The sequence below is a fragment of the Bison bison genome, unplaced genomic scaffold, assembly GCF_000754665.1.
Source record: "Bison bison bison isolate TAMUID 2011002044 unplaced genomic scaffold, Bison_UMD1.0 scf7180017864260, whole genome shotgun sequence".
NCBI classification, from domain to species: Eukaryota; Metazoa; Chordata; class Mammalia; order Artiodactyla; family Bovidae; genus Bison; species Bison bison.
In genome coordinates this window covers 4,760,726-4,782,795 of record NW_011494832.1, presented here as the reverse complement: position 1 = coordinate 4,782,795, position 22,070 = coordinate 4,760,726, and the positions used below count along the sequence as shown (strand labels likewise).

Here is a 22,070-nt window from a genome sequence, read left to right as displayed (position 1 = left end):
ACCTCCTACTGTTTGCATGACTCTAAAAGTTCAGATAAGTGAATAAGGTGCTGTCTAGATCGCAGGTTTTGCGTGTTTGGTGGGTGTGTGCTCCTAAAATGTGAAGTAAAATATAACAAACTTATGATCTTTATTGTAAAGGTATTTTCCCTTGGATATTAACTTGCAGATCTGAAGAAATGGCATTCCAGGCAGTTTGCATCTTGGTTGGAGTATTTGTTTGTTCTACCTATGTGAAAGGATCGCCTCAGCCCCAAGCAAGAGTTTACTTAACATTTGATGGTAAGAAAGTTGATAAACAATCTGAGAAAAATGTTGAAGTCTTTTTTTTTTCTTAATGCAGATAAAAAAATTAGTAAAGAGAGTAAAATAATAATTGAGTATTGATTAGCATTAAAAAATGTCTACTGGATTGCTTTTTGGATGATGTGGCTGTTTTAAATTATTGATCAATAGACAAAACCCTCTATTTCATTTGTTTATGAAAACGTTTGAAATGGATTCTGCCCTTTTTGAAGTTTCTTCTGTGTTTACATGTACATGCATGAGGAGATGGTGAAGAATCCAAAGCCTAAGATCTTTAAGCTTAGTAGTCATTTAACTTTGATGAGGAACACCCCTTCTATGGTACTTCTCATCAATAGAAAGAACTGTGCAGGTTTAGTTATTGAAATTTTTTCTAATACATTTTGAGCCTTAAATTCAAGACTGGGTCTCTCCATATATTGTTCTAATGGTGTTCTTCTATTTCCATGAGGAGATCCTGAGGTTGGCAAACTCTCCTAATTAATTGAAAAGGACCTAAAATAATATGCTTTTGATTGCTGATGTTTGCAAATTCTCTCTTCCAAATCTTAGGAAAATGAGTGTGATTTCAAATATTCACGAACATGAAAGGCTTATTAAGGTCCTCCAAGGGAATGGTTTGCCAAATGTGTGCATGAGCTTTAATGTATATAATTCAGAAGACTTGGAGATGGATGATTTTGGTTGTCACGTAACCCAAAATAATTGGACAGATGGAATAAGAGATGGATCAGGAAGATCATCTTGCCAGTCAGAGTCATTTATACTTTTATTGCTCCTTTCAGCTTTATCTCTGCATAAACGTTAGTGTCACTGGGCATATTTTCATTCATTTGAGAAATGGTATACTCTCAGGCCTTATATACCTGTGTGCCTTTGAAACTCTGTTATCTTGAATTTCAAACAGCAGTATGACTGACACTTATGAGTCAAATTTCCATCTATTTTCTTGTTTCTTAAATCACCAGTACTTTCCCCAGGGTCATCACAAGCACTGAAGGAGCCTTATATGGAACTTAGAGTGTATGAGCTTCTAATTGTTTCCTTAGCTTCTGAATTAGCCATTCCCCTCAAGAACCCATGGCTATCAAGTTTAGTTGGGAAGAAAAAAGACCTTTTGAAGTGTCTTGCTGGCCGCTTTCACCTCTTCTTCCAGGATGAAAACTGTGAATTGTTGTTTACTCACTAAGTTGTTTCTGACTTTTTGCAACCCCGTGGACTATAGCCCACAGGCTCCTCTGTCTGTGAGATTTCCCAGGCAAGAAGGCTGAAGTGGGTTGCCATTTCCTTCTTCAGGGAATCTTCCAGACCCAGGGATCGAACCTGCATCTCCTGCATTGCAGGTGGATTCTTTACCACTGAGCCACCAGGGAAGCCCTAGAGCTATGAATTATCCAATCAAGTAAAAAAATAAAGGCATTAAGGAGCAGTGCAATTCCCTCCCTGTTTTCTGTATTTCTCTCAGTGTGTAGGAAGATGACATGGCAACCCACTCCAGTATTCTTGCCTAGAGAATTCCATGGACAGAAGAGCCTGGTGGGCTGCTGTCCACTGGGCCGCACAGAGTCGGACACAACTGAAGCGACTTAGCATGCATGCATGCATAGGAAGATGAAGTGATCACATAGATTAGGTATCTAAACCTGCTTTCTGTTACACTGAAACCAATTAAAAAATTTTAAACTGAAACTTAAGCTTGAACATGTAACTGTTAAAAACAAGTGTGTCACTAGAGATAGTTCATCAAGTCTGTTTTTGAAAAGACAGTTGCATTTTATCTTTTAAAGAGGAAATTAAGTAATACAGTCTTTTAAAACCAGACTTCAGTATCTTATAGGATAATGACTACTGTTTACAACATGACTGGAAATTATGATGAACTTTTTAAAATAATGCGTATCTAAAATTTTAAGTGCTCTGAAATTAAAAAAAATCTTACAGAATAATACTTAATTTATAATATATGCAGAATACAGCATGATTAGATAAGCTAACTATCTGAAAATCTTATAATTCCTATTTTATTCTTCCCAAGAGTCTTAACTTGGAAATAACTAGATAGAATTCACTTAATTTGGATACTGTTTTAAAAAGATATATCAACAAGGATAATGAAATCCTGCAATTTCTAAATTAATAACAAAAAAAACCCTCCAAAAATTAACTATGTAATAGGAAAAGTATCTTGAGCAAAACCAGTTGTTTAAAATGTATAAATTTTAATCATTAGGTCATAGTAATTTTCTTAACTGATTTGACTATACCTGTTTGAAATCCTGTTCCAAATTTCTTATTACTTAAAGTGTCTCAGTGATCTTATTATGATTTATCTGAGTATCACACTGAATAGGTTACTAAAGATATAGAATTTTTGTACAGGGTTGACATATATACTTTCTTTCATTTATTAATATTTTAAAATTTCTGAGTGACCCATTAGAAGAATCCTTTCAGTTTTGTCTTACTGTCCAGTTAAGAATCACAGGCAGTTTAAAGGTGTGTGAAATAAGAGATCTCTTCTCCCATACACATTCTATCCCTTCTTGTGGTGGTGGAGTGATGGAGTGATAGCATTTGGGAAACAGTGACCTACAAATTTGCCTTCCCTGTTATCTAGCACAAGGTCACCTAGATGGTTATCACTCCTAGGGGAGAATATACTTCAGGTGTTATTAAGTAATTATGTGTGCTGGATAAATCTTGAATGTTAAAAGAACTGTTATTCCTATTAGATACTGTGTTTCATAAAATTTTATGCCAAATAGCTTTTCAAATGAATAAAAAGTTCATGCAAATTATTTCTGTTTGAATTGAATTTTTCTTGGAAAAAACCAGTAGTTTATGGATTCATATTTCATAACATTATTGTCATATTCTTTCCAGAAAATCTTTAGGACCAATAAGGTTCATAAGGAAAAGCAAGGCTATGTATATAAATAGACAGAACTTGTTTTGATTGCTAATATTATGTTGAAGTTGTTAATGTTCAACCAGTCAGTCATGTCTGACTCTTTGCAACCCCATGGACTGCAGCTCGCAAGGTTCCCTGTCCTTCACTATGTCCCAGAGCTTGCTCAAACTCATGTCCATTGAGTCAATGATGCCGTCCAACCATCTTGTCCTCTGTTGTCCCCTTCTCTTCCTGCCTTCAGTTGTTCCCAGCATCAGGGTCTTTTCCAGTGAGTCAGCTCTTCACATCAGGTGGCCAAAGTAGTAGAGTTTCATGTCTAGCATCAGGACTCTCAAGAGCCTTCTCCAACACCACAGTTCGAAACCATCAATTCTTTGGCACGAAGCTTTCTTTATGGTCCAACTCTCACATCCACACATGACTACTGGAAAAACAATAGCTTTGACTCTACGGACCTTTGTTTACAAAGTAACGTCTCTGCTTTTTAATATGCTATCTAGGTTTGTCATAGCTTTTCTTCCAAGGAGCAAGCATATTGAAGGATGTTCCCTCTATTCCCACATTTAATATTTCTTGTAAATGAATGTTGAATTTTGTCAAATACTTTTTGTGCATCTATTTGAGACAATCAGTTTTTCTGGTTCTTCCCCTTCATTTTGATACTGTGGTATATCATGATGATTGTTTTGCAGGTATTGAACCATTCTTACATCCCTAGAATAACTCCCAATTGATTATGGTGTATGCTTCTGTTAATGAATTGTTGAATTCTGTCTGCTGATGTTTTGTTGAGGATTTTTGCACCTATGTTCATCTGGGATATTGGCCTATAATTTATGTGTGTGTTTGGTGTCCTTTATGATAGATTTTCATGGCAACCCACTCCAGTATTCTTGTCTGGAGAATCCCTTGGACAGAGGAGCCTGGTGGGCTACAGTCCATGGGGTTACAAAGAGTCAGACACGACTGAAGAGACTTAGTATAGCATAGCATAGCATGATAGATTTTGTATTTCCATTTGTTGTATTTCCATTTTCATGTGTCCCAAGATATTTTCTTAATTTTTCTTTTGATTTCTTCATTGACCAATTGGTTGTTTAGTTGTTGTTGTTTAACTGCTAAGTTGTGTTCAAGTTGTTCAGTAACATGTTTAATCTCCACCTATTTGCAGAGTTTTGGTTTTGTTTTCCGATTTTCCTTGTAATTGATTTCCAATCTTATACCATTGTGATCAGAAAGGTACTTGATTTGATTTCAGTCTTCTTAAATGCATATGACCTAAAATATGATCTATCCTGAAAAAATATTCCATGTGCCCTTGAGAAGAATGATTATGATGCTTTTAGATCGAACGTTCTATATGCATCTGTTAAGTCTTTGTGGTTTAATGTTTTGTTCAAGACTGATTTCTGTTGATTTTCTGTTGGGATGATCTATTCATTGATTTAAGGGATATATTAAAATTCTCTCCTATTATATTGCTGTCATTTTCTGCCTTTAGGACTGTTAATATTTGCTTTATATATTTAAGTACTCCTATTTTGGATGAATAAATATTACAAATATTATATCTTCTTGTTGGTTTAACAACTTTATCATATAATGACTATCTTTGTTTTATTTTTTACATTCTTGGTTTAAAGTCTATTTGTCTGATGTAAATATATCTACTCCAACTTTCTTTTGGTTTCTGTTTGCATAGAACATCTTTTTTTTCATCCCTTAATATTTAGTGTATGTATGCCTTGCATCTGAAGTCAACCTCTTGTAAGAAACATGTAGTTGGGTCTTGTTTTTAATCCATTCAGCCATTCTGTGTGTTTTGATTGTAGAATTTATTCCATTTATGTTTAAAGTAATATTAAGTAAGTATGTATGATTTTTCTGTTAATTGTTTTCTTGCTATTCTCTCTTTTCTTCTCTCATTTTCTTCCCTTGTGCATTTGTTGTTGTTGTTGTTTTCTTTCTTTTTTTATTGCTTGATAGCTCTTTTTTCCAAGTTTTATTGGAATATAGCTGATTTACAGGGCTTCCCAGGTGACTCAGTGTTGGAAAATCCATCTGTCAATGCAGGAGACACAGGATATGCAGGTTTGATACCTGGGTCAGAAATATTCCCTGGAGGAGGGAATGGCAACCCACTCCAGTATTCTTGCCTGAAGAATCACATGGACAGAGGAGCCTGGCAGGCTACAGTCCATGGGGAAACAAAGAGTTGAAATGACTGAGCCATTCAGCACACACATGACAGTTGATTTACAGTATTGTGTTAGTTTCTGTTGTATAGTGCATTAAATCAGGGATATGTATACATATATCTACTCCTTTTTTTCCCCTTAGATTCTTTTCCCATATAGGCCATTACAGAGTATCTTCCTTTGTGTTTTGATGACTTTCTTTACAGTTATGCTCAGATTTTTTTCTTATCTTTTATGTACCAGTGAGATTTTTATTTTCATATGTTTTCTTGTTACCTGTTGGTTCCCTTTCTTTTCAGCTTAATGAAGTCCCATTAACTTTTCTTATAAGGCCAGTTTATTGGTTGTGAATTTTGTTTTTTTCATGACTGGAAAACTTTTATCTTTCCTTTGGTTCAGGATGATAACCTTGTGGGGTATAGTATTTTTGGTTGGAAGTTTTTTTTTTTCCTTTCAGCACCTTGAATATACCATGCTACTCTTTTTTGTCCTTGAAAGTTTTTGCTGAAAATTCTGCTGATAAGTCCTTTAGGGATCCCATTATATGTAACAAGTTGCTCTTTTTTTTTTTCCTTTCTTGCTGTTTTTAAGATTCTTTTGTGATCTTTAAATTTGACCTTATAATTACAGTGTGTCATTGTGTGGATATCTTGGGTTCTTTTTATTTGAAACTTGCAGGGATTCTTGGATCTGGATGTCTGTTTCCAAAATTAGGGAAGTTTTCAACCATTATTTCTTTGAATAAATTTCCTGCCTTTTCTCTCCTTCTTGTACTTGTGGGACCCTGGTTAAGCAAATGTTACTCCTTTTCATGTTGTCATACAGGTACTGTAAGCTATCTTAACTTTTTAGAATTCTTTTCTTTTTTTTTATTTTGTTTTGTTTTGTTTCCCTGTTTGGGTGAATTCCACTGCCCTGTCACCAGGTTACTGATTCTTTCTTCTGTTTCATCTTGTCTGCTGTTGAATCCTTCTACTGTATTTTTCAGTTCAGTTTTTATATTCTTTAATTCTGAGACTTCTCTTTTGTACTTTCTTATCTTTTCTATATTGTTCAGGTTCTCATTGTCTTCATCAGTCTTCTAAATTCAGTGAGCATCTTTATGACTTGTGCTTTCATCAGATAAATTTCTTGTCTCCATGTAATTCAGATTTTTTTTCTGAGGTTTTATTTTGTTCTTTGTTTGGAGCATATTCTTGTTTCCTCATTTTGCTTGACTCTTTGTTTCTGTGTATTATATGAAATAGCTACCTCCCTCAGTATTGAAGGAATGGTCTTTTGTAGATGAACCTTAATTGTTCAACGTTGAACTAACATTTGCTTGTCTTTCAAACCTTTGTGATTGTCTGAAAGTGTGAAAGTGTTTAGCTCAGTCGTGTCTGACTCTGTGACCCAATGGACTCTAACCTCTGTTCATGAAACTCTCCAGGCCAGAATACTGGAGTGGGTTGCCATTCCCTTCTCCAGAGGATCTTCCCAAAGCAGGGATCAAACCCCACTCTCCCACATCGCAGGCAGATTCTGCAAGCCTTTTGATCATCTAAGGAAGCTTTGTGATTGTCTAGGCAGTCTGATTCATTCTTGACGGGTCACAGATGATGTAACAATGACTGTGAGAGTTTCATAGCAAGAGATTTCAGGAAGAACCTAGTTTCAGGCTGATTGGAAGACTTTCCTCATATAGCAGCTTTTGAAATATGCAAATATATACAGCTCTGTGGGACAACAATTTTAAGCCCTGCTGTCCTCTAGACCAGGTGATATGAAGGTGTCCCCTGAAACTCAGGGCTACAAACAAGTGTATGAACTATTTTCTGGTAGGTACTAGTGAGCTGCAGTGAGGCCAGAGGAGAGTACAACCATGGCATTCTCTGGCCTACATTCCCTGAGAGCACTTCCCATAGCCTCTAGTGTGTGGCAAATGTTAAGTCTCCCCCTAAGACTGAAGCTCAACAAAATAGGTGTCTCTCTCTTTTTTTTCCCACAGAAAGTCGGGTTGTGTTTCATTATGCTGTGTCTGTTCAATGTCCTGGGTGTGGTAGCCTCCCAAGAACTGACTCTGTTTTAGTCCAAAAAGTTCGCCAGGCCACCAAGCCAGATAATCAGGGTGCACCTTCTGTGTGGACTGGGCATACCTGCTGGCTTTAGTGATCCAGCAGGAGAGCTCAGAGTCATGATGAATCTGCAGACTTTAACAGTAGTGATGAAGCAGAAGAGTGCAGTAATGCAACTTCCAGCTTTAGTAAAGCAGCAGGAGAGCACAGGGCAAGTCACGAATGCCAGAGATATTGCAGAGCAACAGGAGACTGCTGTGACTGTTTGTGCCTACTGGCACTAGCCAGGTAGTGGGGAGAACACAAAAAATGTCACTCACCAACACCTCAATCCCCAGAGAGAATCCCAGCATCCACTACTCCTCCCCCGCACTGCCCCTTCGCCCCACCCCCGACCCCAGCAGATGCTTTAAGACTGGCAAATGAATTACCTTCATGTATAGACTAGGAACTTTTTAGGCTGCTACTTTTCTGCTGAGTCCCAAGGTGAGTTGTCTGTAAGTCTTTAAATAGCAAAATCTAGGCTCCAACAGCCTTTTGGAGCCTGAACATAAGCCCCTGGAAATAAGTCCCTTGATTTCAAAGGCAGACATTATGGGAGCTCATGTCTCCTGTGCAAGTCCCAAGGGTTGGGGTACTTGATATGGGGCACAAACCACTCACTCCTCAAGGAGATGTTCCATATTTGTGAGCTGATTGTGGGTTGCTGTACAAGAGATGGATTTTCTGGTAAGAAAACATCTCTACCTGTCCTGCCCCTTTTATCCTTTGAGCTGTTTAGTTTCCAGCTCATTTTTTTTTTTTTTTTTTTAGAGGGAATCATTCCTTTTGTAGTAGAAGATTTGGTTGTGTTCATGTGAGATGGTGAGTTCAGGATCTTCCTATGTTTCTTAGCTTGAACTGAACAAATTCAATTCAGGTCAGTTGCTCAGTCATGTTGAACTCTTTGTGACTCCATGGACTGCAGTACGCCAGGCTTTCCTGTCCATCACCAACTCCTGGAGCTTGCTCAACTCATGTCCATTGAATTGGTGATCCCATCCAATCATCTCATCCTCTGTTGTCCCCTTCTCCTCCTGCCTTCAATCTTTGCCAGCATCAGGGATTTTTCTAATGAGTCAGTTCTTCAAATCAGGTGGCCAAAGTCTTGGAGCTTCAGCTTCAGCATCAGTCCTTCCAATGAATATTCAGGACTGATTTTATTAGGATTGAATGGTTTGATCTTCTTGAAGTCCAAAGGACTCTCAAGAGTCTTCTTCAACACCACAGTTCAAAAGCATCAGTTCTTCGGAGCTCAGCTTTATTTATGGTCCAACCTTCATATCCAAATATGAGCAGGAAAAACGTAGCATTGACTAGACAGACCTTTGTCAGTAAAGTAGTGTCTCTGCTTTTTAATATGCTATCTAGGTTTGTCACAGATTTTCTTGCAAGGAGAAAGCATCTTTTAATTTCATGGCTGAAGTCACCATCTGCAGTGATTTTATAGTCATGTTTTTAATTTCTGTTATTAAGTACTGACTTATTTAGGAGCGTTACGCTTCTTGATAAATTTACCTCTTTTCCATTATGAAACATCTCTGATTATTCCTGGTAGTAATTTTTGTTCTGAAATGTATTTTGTCTGAATGTAACAATTTCATTTTTCTGGTAGAATGAAAAATATTAACAAAAAATTAATTATAATTTAGTGGGGGAAATATTGGTTATGATTTCAGTGTCCTTGAGGAAATTTTTAATAAAATATTGTGAAATGTATTTAAACAAATATTTTTATGTACATAAATGTATGAATATTAGATTGACATTGTGGTATAATGAGAACAGTGTTTACATGGAAATAAATATTTCAGGGGTTTCAATCCTTACTTCTTCAGTAATTAACTCTGAAACTGTCAGGACCTCGATTTCCTCAATCAGGTACAAAAAAATTTGGACTAAATTGTTTCTAAGACCCCTTGCTATATCCGTTGGTAAAATTATATGATATTTGAGCTTAGTATTATTTTATAAATATGACCTCCTTTGAGTAAATCTTTCACAATAATACCCTTAGTATTTTTAAGAACATTTTGTGTGAAGAACCTAGGCAAGTGGAAGAAAAGAAACCTAAACAATTTTTTTAAAATTCATAGGTTTTATTACTGGTTTTAAATCACAGTTGTTTGCTTCTTTCTGGGTAGTCTATAACATGATGATACTGCTTCATAAAATCAGTTTGAAAATTAAATGAGTTAAGTTTGTAAAGTGTTTTATGTTGTATGTAGTATTCATTCTATTATAATACATGGAGGCTTTCATGAGTTATTATTTGTAAATATGATCTTCATTTGGCCTCCTCTGGTGGCTCAAATGTTAAAGAATCTGCTGCAATGCAGGAGACCTGGGTTCGATCCCTGGGTCAGGAAGATCTCTGGAGAAGGAATGCTAACCACTCCAGTATTCTTGCCTGGAGACTTCCATGAACAGAGAAGCTTGGCAGGCTACACTCCATGGGGTCGCAAAGAGTCAGACACAACTAACTAACACAACAGCATGATCTTCATTTGTACTGTATTTAATTCCACTCCACTTAGCATAGAGACGGCTATTTGTTATTGCTCAATAAATGATGAGTTAACATAAGTTTTGATACCCATTTACCACTACACCTGCACAGCCAATAAAGCTTTGATACAGTACAATCACTCTTCAGTGAATTTTTTTTTTTTTTTAAATTGATGGATACCAGGTAAAATGCAATAGATACTCATTTCTTCATCATAGCACTAGAATAGGAACAGCATGAGAGAGGAATTTTTGTTACTTTTTACACTAATGAATTTAGATCCATCCCCTGCTATGCAGGTGATGGTCAGGTGTTTTCTGGTGGTGGTTTAGTCGCTAAGTTGTGTCTGACTCTTGTGACCCTGTGGACTGTAACCTGGTGGGCTCCTCTCTCCATGGAATTCTCCAGGCAAGAATACTGGAGTGGGTTGCCATTTCCTTCTCCAGGGGATCTTCCTGACCCAGGAATCAAACCCAGGTCTCCTGCATTGCAGGCAGATTCTTTACCGACTGAGCTACGAGGGAAGCCTCTATTTATTTCCAAACTCTCCACATTATATGCTAAAGATTCAGTGTGGTCTGGGAATTCACCTTTGTATGTTAACCCTTTTCAGTTAATTCTCAAACTTCCTTCTAATTATTCTGTGTCCTTCCCCATCGACATCTAACCTCTGTAAACTTTAGACATTTTCTACCAGAGAACCTTCTGTGCATTTTGATTAGAAGCCTGGTTTCCAGTGTTAAATGAAAGATACTGCATATAGGTCCTTGATAGGTAACCTGCCAATAGTATTGTCTTACTCCTCAGTGTCGTTGGCATTTATGTATGCTAGCATGTTTGGCATATCTAGATATGTCTACAACTTGGAAGTATTGACCCAAATGAATAATTTTTTTTAAGATTCTGTTTTTCTAAAGTTCAATTTTTCATGATGAGCTTAAATTTAATAAGAATACAATCTACTTTTTGACTGTCATGGCACATAGTATGTGGCTTGAAATTGTAGACAACAATTTGTCACTCTTGGTGCATTTAAGAGTATTATAAAACTTCAGAAAGGAGAGCATGTGGGATGATTCCTGATCCATTTCTGCACTATGATATAAAATTTATGTGTATAAAAATATCCATAAAAAGATGCTAATAAAATCAATATCACAAATATAAATATACCCATGTAAATAACAAATATGGGCATACACTCAAAGCAATGGCTGTTAGTTTATTTGTTTTTTTCATATTTTTGATGTACTTGAAATTGATTCAGGAATATTTGCATTGTATATGAACATTTAATATACCTTAAGTCTGATATTTTAATTAAGAATTATTGGATTTGCTAATTTTATATGAACCAATGAAGATATATATTATTAAATTGCTGAAAGAGTACAGTATCTTGGATTGTGTGTGTGTGTGTGTGTTTTAAGATTGGATTGTTGTTGTTGTTTAGTCACTAAGTAGTGTCTGACTCTTTTGTGACCCCATGGACTATAGCCCACCGGGCTCCCTGTCCATGGCATTTCCCAGGCAAGAATACTGGAATGGGTTGTCCGTTTCCTTCTCCAGGGGATCTTCCCGACCCACGGATTGAACCCACATCTTGTATACTGCAGTCAGATTCTTTACCACTGAGCCACCAGGAAGGCCCCTAAGATCAGGTTTCAGCTGCAATTCAGAAGTTAACTTATCATAAATCACACAGTAGCTTCACCTCAGTTACCAAAGAAGTAATAATTCAATCATGTGGATTCTTTTTTAGTACAATCCTCTAAGTTATCAGACTTGATTTTTTAAGTAATCCTAAAAAATACTGGATTATCATTTTTATTAAATGTTTTTAAATCTAGAAAGATAATATTCTGAAATAAAGAAGTAGGATAAAACTAAAGTGTGCTCAATTAATACACAGGGTTCAAAAAGTCTAAATATCATTTTACTAAACAGGCAGCTGTCTGGCTCTACTTCAGGTTTTCTTTTGGCTAAAAACTCTTATGAGTTATCATGGTACCTATGGAAATATTTTAAAATGCTTTATAAAACTGTCAATGCTCACAAATAAATTCACTGATAGTAAAATGCATGACAGAAAAGTCAATTATTTGTGATTGCTAGTAATTTTTTGCTTATGTTCACCAAAATAGTTATGACTTCCCACTGCTAAAGTGTTCTACTCCCACTTAAGCCTGTGACTAATTTTCTAAAGCTCAAAAGAAAAATGACAATTAAAAGATTAAAACTCAATAAAGATTTTTACTATTTGGATGCATAGCTATTATTGGCTAGTTTTCCAGTCCAAAGTTGAGTTTTACAGTTACATTTACATATGTATGAGAGCAGTTTAAAAACATAAAAATGTCAGTGTGAGTTGTATTGGGAAACAAGTGTATTAACTGTAGAGACTAGGGTTGCATAAGAGTATAAGCTCTTTCAGTTATTTACCTTGTGATTCTTTCTGCCTTCTATCAGTGCTATATTTTAATCAATAAGTTGTTAAAATCTCCAGGTCATTGGTAATATATAAATGAAAGATAATGGAAGTTTACAGAACCTCTTTTCTCTTTTAATATCTGTCTTATTTGACAAGAAGCTTAGTTAATTAGACAATAAACAAAAGGACCCCTGTGAACTCATAGGCTAAATCTAAAAGCTGATGAATTGTTCCTGAACAATAAACTCAAAATGATAAATCACCTCTTTATGAACTCTGGTAGCATTAACATTGCAAGGCACATTTGTTGAAAACTGTTTGTCTAATGGCTGCCCAAGATATAAAAATAAAGTCAATTGTTCTTGGTTTCTCCATTAATCTTAGAGAATGCTCACTCTGATTGTATGGAATCTTCTGAAATATTTAGTTCTTGGGAAAACTTATGCTTCTTCAGTTTCCTTTAATTTCCCTTCCAGTCATCTCAGTTAAATATCAGTTAAACATGTTAAATAACACCTGCGTGTTTTAATAAACTTAACTCAACAAGGGGTGCTGTGTGAATAAGAAGCTATTAGCATTCTTCTCCTCTGAGAGAATCAATGAACTCAGGAAGGGGCTGATGAATACAAGTGTGAGTTGGACATTACCTAAAGCATAAAGATTTTTAAGTAGAGTAACAGTAAGTTTGTTATGTAAAGAGCAAGTTAAAATAGATGTAAAATACTATAGAGATAGAAAATGAGAAGAAATTGTCAAAAAATTTAAATGTATATTTTGCTGTAAGGAATATATTGACACGAGACTCTAGTAGTCAAATAAGACCAAATATGTTTCATAGCCTTGAATTGTGACAAGTTTTAATTATTGCAAAGGATGTCTCTTGGGAAATATTATAAATTATTACAGAATTGTATTGATTAATTAATTGTATTAATTAGTACAGAAATGTATTACAGTGATATGCTGTGGATCTCTTTCTAAATGATTTTTAGAAAAAAGTTGGAAACCTGTAAATTGCTGTCAATTCTTGTACTAGGTAAGCTTTCTCAGAATCTAATAAGCTTAATTATGTTGCTAAAGGATGATGCTGTGATGTTAAGCCATTCCTAGAGGTACAAGGTTTCTGCAGTTGGAAGCAAAGAGGGTTGCTTCAGTGAAATGAAATCAGAAGAGTGAGCTTATGTTATCTGGTTAGTCAACCATCTATAGCAATTCCATGGAAAAAAGATGTTATATTCCATGATTATCCATAGGTACATGTGAACATTAGTGGTTGAACTATCAAGTGAAGACAGCTCAAGTGATGCTAGATAATTTTAATACGTTTGCATGTTGATCAGGACTTCCCTGGTGTCTCAGATAGTAAAGAATCTGCCTTCAGTGAGGGAGACCCAGGTTTTATCCCTGGGTCAGGAAGATCCCCTGGAGAAGGGAATGGCTACCCACTCCAGTATTCTTTCCTGGAGAATTCCATGGACAGAGGAACATGGTGGATTACATCCCATGAGGTCACAAAGAGTTGGACACGACTAAGTGGCTAACATTTTCACTTTTTTTATATTGATCAAATATGTGAATATGTTCTTCACAAGAGTGAATAATGGTGTATGTTACATAGACTTTCTCTACAGTTTTGATTTAGATAATTATACCTAGAACTAAATATATGCATTTTTCCATCCTTCATAGATGTGTGCTACCATTTTGCCTTCTATGTTTCTAAAATATTTTGATAATTTATTCATCACTTCATGGGAAATAGATGGGGAAACAGTGGAAACAGTGTCAGACTTTATTTTTCTGGGCTCCAAAATCACTGCAGATGGTGATTGCAGCCATGAAATTAAAAGACACTTACTCCTTGGAAGGAGAGTTATGACCAACTAGATAGCATATTCAAAAGCAGAGACATTACTTTGCCAACAAAGGTCCGTCTAGTCAAGGCTATGGTTTTTCCAGTGGTCATGTATGGATGTGAGAGTTGGCCTGTGAAGAAAGCTGAGCGCTGAAGAATTGATGTTTTTGAACTGTGGTGTTGGAGAAGACTCTTGAGAGTCCCTTGGACTGCAAGGAGATCCAACCAGTCCATCCTAAAGGAGATCAGTCCTGGGTGTTCATTGGAAGGACTGATGCTAAAGCTGAAACTCCAGTACTTTGGCCACCTCATGCGAAGAGTTGACTTACTGGAAAAGACTCTGATGCTGGGAGGGATTGGGGACAGGAGGAGAAGGGGACGACAGAGGATGAGATGGCTGGATGGCATCACTGACTTGATGGACATGAGTTTGAGTGAGCTCCGGGAGCTGGTGATGGACAGGGAGGCCTGGCGTGCTGCGATTCATGGGGTCACAAAGAGTCGGACACAACTGAGCTACTGAACTGTACTGAACTGATTCATTATAATAGTAATCACTAACATTAATATTGCTTTTGTGCCAGGCACTATTTATACACCTCATGTTATTTAATTCTCTAACAACACTGTGAATAGGCACTATTTTTATCCTCATAAAATAAGTACAGAGAAAGTAACTTGTCTAAGGTCACAGGAATGGAAAGGAACATGATAAAGCACGAGCAATCAGAGTGTGGAACCATTTCTGGAAATACTGCTAGAATTAGTTTTAAGCTCCACAAAAAAATCACAATGAAAAGAAAAAAACATTTTCTGAGGAAGTCACATATAACTCCCTTTATCACATTAAAGGTGTCAGTATATTTTTGCTTTCCTGTTGAAACAGCAAACCTTCATGAACATAATGGATATAAAACTCATTCTCTACACCATTCCTAATTCCCTCTTCAATTTCAGAGTCATCAAGGTGACGATGAGGGAATTACCCCTCTGGACCAAGTTTATTTTTTTGCTATAGCTGAGGTCTCCTTTTGTGGCTCTGAAAGTTAAGAGCGAACTCAGAAATGATAGGAAAGCTAATTATTCACTCTCCTCACCTCACTATGCAGGTTTATCAGGGTGTGTCTACATAAGTTCAATATAGCCTTCAATATTTTCTTTTAAAGAAAAAGAAAATCATGTGTTCTTTTTTATGAATACCATTACAGTGTCAAGTGACTGTAGCAGTGAGAGACAGTGTTTTCATTTCCCAAATATCTTTTATATAATGAGGTAGAAAAAAATCCAATCATCTTGATTTAGTTCCATTACTGTCAAAAATAAAAGTATTGAGAAAGAGAGCTGCAAACTTTGGGCAAATTCCCGTACTCTCTTTTGCCTTCTACTTTTTCATTTGTGTGTTACTTAGAACCTCTGTTGTTAATGAAAACAAAGTTAAAAGCGAGGAACAGAAAGGTTAGACGTTTTCTAAGGCAGAGTATGAGTTGGCAAGAAGGGCACATAAAAGGCAGAGCTCAGTGCTGAGCCATGTGCTATTTTAGGGCAGCGCTAACTATGAAACAATGTGCTGAGCTGTAAAAGATGGCAAGTACATACTGCGTTTCCAAGGTACATGCTCAGAAACAATCATTTCAACCTTCCCTCCTTGTTTAGGAAGAATGAACTGCCTTTGGGCCCTCAGTAGTAATATGTTACTTCTACAAGGTGCTTTTTAACTTTTCAGAGAATTTCCACGTTATCTCATTTATTACAGAATTCCTAGGAAACGGGTGGGCATGGAGTCCTCAAGGGACTACAGGTCTTGGCTAAGGACCTACGAATCAGAGGCATTCTGCAAATGCATATTACAAAATCTGAAGAAATGCCAGGCCATTAATTTGAATATTAGCAAATTTGTCTCCTGCTGTTTGCTTTCCCAAATTATACACAACACTGTAGCTTTAACTTACCTTAAATTGTTAATTACTGATTTGTAGCAATAATTTGAAGTTTCCCAGGTGTTTCAGTGGTAAACAATCTGCCTGCCAGTGCAAGAGATGCAAGAGACCTGGGTTCAATAATGCCTGGGTCAGAAAGGTCCCCTTTAGAAGGAAATGGCAACCCACTACAGGATTCTTGCCGGGGTTGTCCCACAGACAAAAGAGCCTGGTAGGCTACAGTAATAATTTATGGATTATTATATGTCAGGTTGCAAATATATTGAATAGTATATCAGAAATGTCTCTAAATTTTCTTTGAAAAGATTGAGGCAATACATAAATACTAAAACTTCATATTTTTATTTCTAATTTATGTAAGTTAATGAACATACTTTCTTTGTCTTGCCTTCTCTGAGTTACTGCTCTTGTAGTCTGGAGTTTCACTTGCTGTACTGTGTACATCAGGATTATATTTTCTCCTTTGTCAATCCCTAGAAGAGAGTATTCTATGTATTATCTTAGAAGGAAGCAATCATTTAAATAATCTTAAGATCTGACTTGAAGTGACGCCAATGAGAGTGCCAAATATTCTTGCCTTTCTCAACTTTAATGTTTTCTAGCACTTAAGGTTCTTGATAATAAAAATGTAAAATATTCTATGTAATTAATTCCTAAATTACTACTTTGCTGAAACTGTTTTCTTATAAAAAATTACCAGGTACCAGACTTTGAATGTGATTGCTTATATTGAATCGTATATATAATGTAATAACTAATGTCAAGTCTCTAGCCAATATGGAATTGCTAGACCAAAGGAGTCAAAGCAATATAGTTTTGCAAAAGGTAATTGATATTTCTTCTAAGAAGAGGATCAGACTGCTGATCATGCAAAATGAAAATCATAAGTCTCTTTAGGAATAATAATGTTAAAGAAACGAATGTTAAATTCTTTCTTGAAAAACTTCCTATTCCCTTGTTATAGCCTTACACTTTCTTTTTCCTTTTGTAAAAATTTTAAATTAATTAATTTTTTTGGCGGCATTGTGTCTTTGTTGCTGCACACAGGCTTTCTTTAGTTGTGGCGAGGTGGGGCTCCTCTTCCCAGTGATGCACAGACTTCTTGTGGTAGTAACGTGGAGAAGTCTCCTGGAGGGGCATGGGCTCTAGGGCACAGGCTCAGTAGTTGTGGACTGGAACTCAATTGCCCTGACGGCATGTGGGATCTTCCCTTCCAGCATCGAACCCATGTCCCCTGCATTGGCAGGCAGATTCTTAACCATTGGACTACCAGGGAAGTCCAGCTTTTTACTTTCTAAAGATAAATTATTTATGGAGAGGTGAAATATATCTGAGTTAAGATAAATGCACAGTCTTTACATACACATAGGTGTATACACATAGGCTTCCCCGGTGGCTAAGCAGTAAAGAATCAGCCTACAATGCAGAAGACACAGGAGCGTGGTTCGATCCCTGGGTCAGAATGGCAACCCACTCCAGTATTCTTACCTGGAAAATGCCATGGACAGAGAAGCCTGGCAGACTACAGTTCTTGGGGTCTCAAAGAGTCAGACACGACTGACTGACTGAGCACATACATATACATACTCTGTGGGTAAAGATCTAGTTAGGGGCTTTCCTGGTACCTCAGCTGGTAAAGAATTGCCTGCAATGCAGGAGACCCCTGTTTGATTACTGGGTCGGGAAGATTCCCTAGAGAAGGGATAGACTATCCACTCCAGTATTCTTGGGCTTCCCTGGTGGCTCAGCTGGTAAAGAATCTGCCTGCAGTGTCTGAGACCCGGGTTCGATCCTGGGTTGGGAAAATCCTCTGGAGAAGGGAAAGTCTACCCAGTCCAGTATTCTGGCCTAAAGAATCCCATGGGCTGTACAGTCCATGGAGTTGCAGAGAGTGGCACACAACTGAACGACTTTCACTTTCACAGGTCAGTTATATTTCAGTATCATTTCAGTCTTTCCTCAGTGTGCATTCTAAGTGCATATAACAAAACCTGAGAAGTAATAACAACAACAGAAAGAGTTGTATTCCTGATACCATTTTTATTATGAATTACTTATATGTTTTCTTATTTTAAAGTTGCGATTACCACAAATTTGTCATTTAATAATCAGATAATCAGCTTGGCAAACACTTTAGTACTCTAAATATTAATGTAACAGTTATACAGTAATAGCTAGTACAGTTGGGCTGAAGACCAGGACAAGAAATTGGTGGCTTATATATTTGAGCATTTCCTCCCTCACATTATTGATGGCTAGTAATGGTGGGAACAAAATGACCTGCTACCAGAACAAAGTAATCCATCCTTAGCATAGATAACAGGAACTTAAAGGGAGTGAATGGAACAAAAATAATATGTAAAGCAACTATAAAGTAAATACCTAAATTTGTTTACAACCTTTGCTTCTTTTATAGCAATTTAAGTCTTCCAACCTAAGTTGCTAGTGTTACCTATGGTTAGCATCAATTACCAAGGACTTAGCAGAGTCCCAATTATAGCATATGAAACATAATCTTTCATTATGAGCTTCTCTTTCTAAAATCTTTGCAAAATTCGTATTAGAAAATCTTTTTTTTTTTCTTTTCTAAATAAACATAACTTTATACAAACAGATGTGAAGCACACCAAGCTTGGGCTTCATTCATTACTGAAATTTTATGATGGATACAAGGATCTGAAGCTTTTTTCTAATTACTAACATAATTAGAAGCTAAGCATAAGGGGAATAGAACAGAACATCCTAATACTCTTTTCTTTGCTTATTTGGGTCAGATAGAAGTTGTGTATGTGGCCACACCTTGTTTTAAGTGGTAGAGACTATTACAGTTCTACACAACTGTAATTCTTAACACAAGACCTCTTTTTTTAATGAAGTGATTATAAATTTGGCTTGTATAAAAAAGCATTCCATTGAATTTCATAATGGAATTAAGAGTTATATCTATATGTATCAAATCATTCAGTGGACTGAATTTTAAATATTTTGTATTTATTTATATAAAATTTATATTTATTTATATAAAATAAACTGAAGATGATGACAAGGCATGCAGAAGCTTTGATAATATAATGTGGTGAATATTTCAAAGCACTTTTTATAAGTTTACCAGCCTCTTAAATACACAGTCCATGGAATTCTCCAGACCCAGAATACTGGAATGGGTAGCCATTCCCTTCTCCAGGGGATATTCCCAATCCAGGGATCGAACCCAGGTCTCCTTCAATGCAGGTGGATTCTTTACCAGCTAAGCCACCAGGGAAGCCCTAAATACACACCAGTTGTCATTAATTCAAGCGAAAACAAGACCTCATGCCTTAAATTGTCTCTTGATTTGAAAGATTCTCTGGATAATTAATTGTGTCAGTTGTCAATAAGAACCTTAAGCTTTCTCTAAAAATTATCAAACTGGTTCTGTATTCATATCTAAATGTTATTGTGTAATAATGATGTAGACAATGGGAAAAGATTGGAATCTCATTGCTGTTATTTACAAGTCTTAAAGGTTTAAATAGAGCCATAGCTTTTAGAGGCCGTTTTTCTGGCATCAAAAGTTTCCAACTTTTGTTGGTTCATCCAGCCAGACTGTCACTCCATAAATTCACATTCATGGATTTTTTTTTTCTTTCCCCTGAATGGTAATACTCAGAACATTCCAGGAGACCAGAACATTAAGCTGGAATAAAACAATGAAGGTATTATCATCACCAAAAGAGCATTTTGAATTTTATTAGAAGAAACCAATTAGGATGTTATTTTCAAGCAAAGGGCTTGGCAAGGCTTCAGAAAGTTACTTTCCGGAGGCGGGTAGGGGTTTAGCTGGCACAGAGAGCAGATCTTTAGCTTAGCGTCTTGACAGCTTTAATGCACATGCAATTGGGATTTTTTTTTTTTTTTCCTTTAAGCTGATTCTCCTAAAAGCCATGCTTCCTGCCACTGTTCAAAATAATTGCATCAATTCCATTTTCCATTAGTACTCAAAACCTGCTGATATGACTGGATTTTTAAAACCTTTGTGTGAAAATCTAATTATACATATTTTTCCAGGGGAATTTGATAATGCATATGTTCCAGAAAGTTATATTTTTTATTATGATATCTAGCATAGATCTTGATGCTAGTCATATACCTTGGTTATTCATTTAATTATATTCACTAGAGTGGTATAAGCAATTTTCTACTATGGGAGGAAAAGAACATTCAATAGGTTCTATTTTGTTGAAGGACAAAGAATCACATATCGGTTTGCTACAGATAATAAAATATTCTGACTTCAGGTGGAAGGAAATGACTATCTCTCTTTTTATCATGTCTGTAATATCTATGTCCTTTTTATAATGTGCTTATTTTCAGCAGTTTGTCTTTATAGATATTTTATAATGATCTTCACTGATTTACTTCATCTTATATATTTCTACTTTTTTGATACTTATTTGAAACTTTTCTATACTTATAGTTATGTATAGACATTTCAGATATTACATTAGAAATTTTCTAATTTTTTCCTCACATTCCTTCTTTGTTTTTTTTTCCTTTTTTAATTGAATTAAGAAAAAGATCATGAAGCTTAGCCTGGACTTACTCACAGAATGATGAAAGCCTCAGAGCCAGTGTTCTGATGGAACATGTAGCAGGAATTGAGTTAAAGATGGCCTGGAGTTAAGATGCATCATTCATATGTGCTTTGGAAATGAAATGTAGCGCCATAGACACTTAGATGAAATTATTTTTAAAGCAATACCATCTTTGGTTTCTAAATTTTACAATAAATATTTGATGCTAAAGCAGAATTTTAACGTCTTTTCTAAAATTGCTTCTGGGTTAAGAGAAAGAAAACTAGAATTTCAATAACTGAAGATAAGTTTGCTGGGGTCCATTAATAATAAAGCATGGATATTTTTCAAGATATATAAGTATCTGTATTAAGTTCCAATAGCATACATTATATTTACCTTAAACTAGAAGCTTGAAAATCTGGTTAGAATTGATTGTTGGCAAATTATGAGTCCATCTAAGAAAATAGCTTTCAGGCTTTTATAAAGAATGTTATATCCACCTGTCTCTTACCTCTTTACTCCCCACTCATCCACCCTACTTTGGAGAGATTCCACTAAAAATACATTGCTCAGTTTTTTAAAGAGACCCGAAGAATTTCATTGAATTCCATGAATATTTTAGAGAACCTACCTTGTACAATGTGATTGCTACATATAGAGGTACAAAGAGAAGTATGGCACAAATCCGGTCCTCACTGACCACCTGTTTCAGTCAACAAGATAAGCCAACTATATAAATATTACACCAGGCACTACCTAATGTGTGCCACGAAAGAGGCACAAACAACTGAGAGAAGATGCCAGTTTTGAAATAAAAACATTACGTTTAAGTTGGTTTTGAAAATTGGCTTTAAACCCATTGTGGTTATTAATCATTCTGCAAGCAGGGTTACAGTTTTATCATGGTTATAAACCGGATTGAGGGGGAGTTCAGTTGGAATGCAAAGGGAGAGGTTATTACACTTCACCAAGGTTCTCTAAGCCTCTGGTACAACACACTTTTGCAAGGCTTTGTTTTGTCTTGTTATTCACCTCCAAATCTCCAGCAGTGCCTGTGCAATGAAGAATTGTTACAAGTGATATACTGACAAATAGATTAGCACCATTTGCCAAACTGTCCTCAAAGGCCCAGGGCATTTAAAAATCCCCTAGACTCTCTATAGAGGTGGTAGGGGTCGGAGACTATGTTCAGTCTTCTCCATTTCTCAGTTTCCAGGTCTCTCTCATTCTCTTATTTGATCTCTCTCTCTCTCTCTCCCCCTCCTTCTCTCCCT

The 22,070-nt window shown here is 36.2% G+C and overlaps 1 protein-coding gene across 1 annotated transcript in view; it reads left to right on the top strand.

Moving 5' to 3' along the window:
- SEMA3C (sema domain, immunoglobulin domain (Ig), short basic domain, secreted, (semaphorin) 3C) overlaps nt 1–22,070 on the top strand; it is a 207,546-nt gene that overhangs the window by 2,360 nt on the left and 183,116 nt on the right. The window contains exon 2 of the mRNA XM_010848128.1: nt 170–282. Within this exon, the coding sequence (XP_010846430.1) occupies nt 180–282 (103 nt within the window). The 5' untranslated portion in view covers nt 170–179. The remainder of the gene's footprint in view (nt 1–169; nt 283–22,070) is intronic.